A 5,542-nucleotide genomic window follows, 5' to 3' on the forward strand; every position below is an offset into this window, starting at 1 on the left:
GCATACTGTTGGGTTGTAGTATTACGCAGCAGGAGCGGAAATCCGCCGCAATTAAGATCCTGTTTACATGCAAATGTCTGGCAAGAAAAAGAGACAAACTGCAGAAATTACTGTCATATTAAAAGTCGTCTTACGCAATCCTGCAAGGAGCTAGAAAAAAAATAGTTCCCTTGTAAGTTTTATATATACTAGAGCAAACATTTGATGCTGCAGGTTGGTTGCCAATATATACAACTTCCCCTCATGAGATGAACTGTTAAAATAAAGAAAAGGCATCAAGTGAAAGCACATGTATGAGCTACACTAGGATTAGGTTGCTGGAAACTCACAAACAGGCGAGATTAACAATTTTGCTTCTTTCTACTTTTTGATTAATGACATTTGTAAGCTACAGGGCTTTTTTGTTGTTGGTTTTGCTTAGCTGTTTTGCATATAATCATCAAATGAAATTAATCACAATCACAACAAATAATGTATAGCAAGGCAAGGATTGGGACACCAGTGGCATGTTTCACCAACATTCTCCAGAAGCAGCTACTTGGTTCAACATTCTGAATGTGAACAACAGAATACAGGGATTTCTTTTCTTTAGAGCTTTCTTTAAAAAAAATGGGAACACCACAAAACGAGCAGTTCTTGTTAGCTATAGTCATACTGGATATATATATATATGGTTCTGCTGAAAGTCTTCTCTTTGTTCTCACTGAAAAGAACAAAGGCAGCTTTGTAAATAATTATGAAGGAGGCTGAAAAGGGCATCATCTAACTAAACCAAATAAATCATCCACTGACACTTGCATCCTATTCTTCACATTTGTAATAGGCAGTCACAGTATTTAAATAAACTGAACCAATACAACTGGCAGTCTGGGACCCTGCTCTTCCTTTCCCAAAATTACTAGATTTAAGGCTCCTTTCAAGCATTCGATCAGGTAAGAATTTTAACAAAGGTTTAAACCTGTCTGCAGAGTCAGACGTTAAAGGAATATGGTCCAGAAAGCTTTAGTGTAACTACTGCGTTGAATTCTACAGCCATCATGGTACTTCAGAACCAAAAAACAGAGTAAGTTCATGGCAAAAGATAAAAGTAAAGAAATAGACACAAAGGTCTGTGAAAACATCTCCCATTTTGCTGTAGGTGTCCATGGAGCGACTAATCACTTCTGCAGGAATTCCAGACAGTAAAAGAGCAGCAGTTAATACTGTCGTTTTCACCTTCTTCTCACACTAAAAGAAAAAAAAAACCACAACAGTATTATGTTAGTTCTTCTGTTATAATCCAATTCTGCTTTACATGTCACGAATGTTGTGCCAGTTTCACACACAGCCAGGCACATTCCAAATTCATCAGTAGGAGTAGCAGGTTTGGATTGATTCTCTCCAGACACGCTCTGGGATTCACAGCACTTATCCTAGTTACAGATTCATGCTGGGATGGATCCAGTGGAGCTGAGTGAGAGGCTGGTTAGCAGCCGATAAAATTCATCACAGATATTATGCCCACTTCACGCTGGCACTCCAAGCAGGCTGTAACGTGGGGCTGTGCAGCAGCTTCTGCAAGACTGGGAAAAGTCCCAGACAAGTCCCAGACTCTGGGTGTAAGAAGCTAAGCCAAGCATCTCCACTGGCAGAACAAGATTAATCTCATCATGCTACTTGGCAAAAAATACTGTTACTTTTCTAAAACAGAAAAATTATTTAGAATCGAAAACCAACTGCTTCTTTGTATTTTACTATGACTGCATTTGGCAGTTTTATCCTCCGAACTCGGAAATGCCCAAAAACCTTCCGAAAGCTGTTCTTCTGTCGTTAAGATAAGGAATCCCGAGGATACAAATTCTGACAGGCAGGAAAAGGTGATAGTGGCTGAAAATTTTGGTAATTTGATGATACTTGCTGGACATCTTAATTTAATCCAATCTAAATTAAGCTTTCAAGAATCTTTCTAAGTTTCATGAGAGAAAAATGAAGGATAATAAACTGATTGACCTCATCTAGGTGTAAGCTCAGTAAAAGCAAGTTGTGGAAAGGAACAACCTCTTTAAATTCTGAAAATGAAGAACTAATTTTAAAGACAGCACAAACAAGATCAAAAAGATCTAGCAGATGAGCTAGTGCAAGTCTAAGGCTAATTCTACTGTTTTGTGTTGTGACACGTCAGCTTAGAATGACTACTGTGAAGTTTATTTTTCAGTTATATACTTAACTACAAAAGAACTGCTGATTTTTTCTGATTTTCTACAGGTAATCTGTTATTCCTTTTAAAATGCAAATTTTCCCTTTCAGCTATGGATTGAACATTATTCAAACCCACTTTGCGCTGTAGACCTGACAAAATCATCAACCAAACAAATACTTCAGCACAATTAACTGGTGTAAATATATAAAGCAAGTGATACAGCAAATGTTGCTAATAAGCAACAAGTTTCACACCCAAATAAATGTCTCATTTCAAGTTGCCATTCAAACTGATATTGGCAATGGAACGCAGAGCCCTTAAAACCCAAGGACTGTCTCATTTTTTAATAAACACCCTTCCAAATTTCATCCAGGTCCTACACGCAAAACTGCTGCTGACAGAGCAAACAGTAACCACAGAAAAGCATGGTCTAGGAGAAAAGCAAAAGTTTCCTAAAGACATGAAAGAACTACCTGGCTTTTCTGGTCAGATACTTTTAACTGGGCTACAGCTAAACAAGTTGCTAGTCCACATTTCCACAGCAATTGTTAAAAAGATTTGGGCAAAATCTGGGAAGATTAAAAACTAGTATAAACTATCATTAGTAACTCCCAATTCTACAGTTTAAAACAAGGGAAGAATACTTCACATGCATTGGTCCTAAAACAATACAATCTAAGCACAAGTTTAAATTTAAAACATTTCAAATGAACAGAATTCTGAAAAAAAATAATTTACCTTTGGAAAATACTTGGACAGTCCCATGTAAGCAAGTTGTAGAGTAAGAAATGGTGCAAATATTGACTGAAGGAACAGAAAAGAATACATGAAAATTAACTTGGTCGGAAGTAATAGCCAAGAAAATATAGAAATTTAATGCTTCCCAAGTCACAAAAGAAAATTAGGCAGGTTAAAAAAAAAAATTATGGACAATAGCAACAGTATTTTTGAATACTACAAACCTAAGTAGACAAGTTACATGTCAAAAATAAGGTTCTGCCTTATTTTCTTTGAGCCTAAAAACCTGAAATCGCAGAAGCTTACAGCAGTGTGTAAAATGAGCCCTACGCTCCAGGAGGTGGCAGGCTGTACCAGCCCCACACTGCTGTACGATGTGCTGGCAGACACCTGGAATACCGAGGAACTACTTTTCTCAGAAGACTGATAAATGAGCAGGATCTGCTTATCTTGGGACAACTATTGTTGTTCTTACTCTATTATTCTTTTGTAGACTCCAAACTAGGAGAGCAGTTGACTCATGCTCACAAAACCAGGAATAAACCTACCGGGGACTTTAGCTGCAACAACTATTCCAGTGCTTCTGCTCTTCAAACACTACGGACCGATCCTATGCTACTCTCAGCTGTTACACAGTAGCTGTGCTAGGTAACACAGATTCATCTCAAACAACTGAGACATCGTTTTTAGGTTCTGTACAGCTATTGGAAATGTAAAGAGTGCCTGAACTTCCCAACTCAGTCACTACTGATAAGACTTCAGCCCTAGATAAAGGGTATTTCACAGTAAGTTTGCAGTAAACTGGCAAAACAGAATAGAATTGATTGTTTCCTTGGACTCACCAAGTACTTGCACACAAAAGCCCTGACTGCGATAGCAAGCAGAGCACATCCCACCAATCTAAAAATGCGGAAAGAGTCAAACTCCTCCACTGCATTCCCATTCTCTTGGCTAGACTTCTCATTCATCAGCTGGTTCCTCAGCTTCAGAGCTTCATCAAATCTGGATAAGTACTGGTCTAATCCATGTCTAGGTGGCCGTGTTGCAGCTTCAGATGGCAGTTCCCCTCTATTACGGTGACGGAGCTCACTTGTACCCTCATTGACAAGCTCCGGGGTTTTACTGAACAAGTCCTTATCCCCTTTGAGGTCTACCATGCTGCCTGCATGGTCAGCTGTGCCTGCCATATTACAGACAGAATCACCAAGCACAATTCGCTTGGAAACTGAAGGAAGGGAGTTTGATTTATCTTGTTCATGCTGAAGCTTTGATTCTGTGTGACTTTCATCATCTAAAGAAAGGAAACAAAAATACAGAGTTATGCACACTGGGTACATGAAACAACAGTTTAGCCATACTGAATTGGGGTCCTGGGTTGATGTCTCTGCTTCCAAAGTGAAAAGACAGATTTATGATTAATAAATGTGCTAATTATTAATCACAAAGCCATTTGTCATATCTGAATACAAGCAATCCCATTTTAACAAGAAATGGGCTCAGCAGATACACAACCTGCTTGTGTATCAAAGGAAAGGTTTACATTCAGACTTCAGTCACACCACAGATGATGATAATGAATAAAGAAAAGCACAGCATGGACCAGACTGGAAATGCTCATCAGCTTCATCAAAATTGTATTTTTACACAACTGGACTCAGCACACTCCTGGCTCCCCTCCACCAGCCTACAAAGAACCCTACACATACCACAGGCTTTGCATTGCAGGGCACTCTTCAGAAATGGCACAGACATGAGACAGAAAGCAGTGCAATGCAGGTCAGAAGCTGAAGCAGTCAGTCAGCAATGCGTAAGTTAAAACATTGGATTTCCTTAACCAACAGCACTGCATGCACAAGAGGAAAGATGTTCCAAATATAAGGAGCAATATAAAAAAAGACAAATATTTACAGAAAGCGAATCACACAGAAGGAGCATTAAGGACTGACAAATGAGCAGGCAATAGAACTGTACTTTGGCTTGTTCTTCGCTATTGTCAGAGGCAAAGCAGTGTTAGCCTGCCTGAAGGCCGCACCTCACAGCGAAAGAGGTGATGCCAGAGAACAAAAACCGAACCAAGAGGCATGCAGAACAGGTCTGGTCCTAACAGAGAGGGAGGACCAATGCTTAAAAGAGTATTTTTCAGTATTAAAGCACACTGACTGATTCATGGTTTATGGGCATCCTTGTAAACTGAAATCTGAGAACTCCTTCCTGACAAGACAGCCAGCCTCCTCGAAGTATGTACAGAAATATAAATGATCTACCTATGAATCTGCAAGAAAATTCTGCATGCCAACCACAAACATCCAATCGCTGGTTATTATCCAAATGTGAGAAAACTTTGACATCAAAACACAGCTATGAAAGCAAGCAGTTACTGAATGAAAACGTGGGGGAGGCTCATCGTTTCTTCAACTAAGAAAAACTACTTGAAGTGAAATGACAGCCTGTTTGCTCGCTACGTAAGAACAGTAACAGGCGCAAGACCCGATCTCGGCACATTTCTGATGACACATGTATTTTATACGCGGGTCTCTCGAGGACCACAGAAGGTCGTGCTTCACTTAAAGCATCACTGAAACGCAAGATCGCACTGAGGGGCCAAACAACAGCCGCGGGGAGCGA

At 39.6% G+C, this 5,542-nt stretch overlaps 1 protein-coding gene across 1 annotated transcript; it reads right to left on the reverse strand.

Annotated features, from left to right (window-relative positions):
• Positions 1-514: 514 nt before the first annotated feature.
• Positions 515-4,208, reverse strand: CAMLG (calcium modulating ligand; the record flags this gene model as incomplete). The annotated part of the gene is made up of 3 exons (XM_009698873.1): positions 515-1,227; positions 2,918-2,983; positions 3,760-4,208. Coding segments are annotated over 3 exons (707 nt in total), but the record flags the coding sequence as incomplete, so codon positions are not given.
• Positions 4,209-5,542: the final 1,334 nt, after the last annotated feature.

Source organism: Cariama cristata, unplaced genomic scaffold, assembly GCF_000690535.1.
Source record: "Cariama cristata isolate BGI_N322 unplaced genomic scaffold, ASM69053v1 Scaffold42364, whole genome shotgun sequence".
Taxonomy (NCBI): domain Eukaryota; kingdom Metazoa; phylum Chordata; class Aves; order Cariamiformes; family Cariamidae; genus Cariama; species Cariama cristata.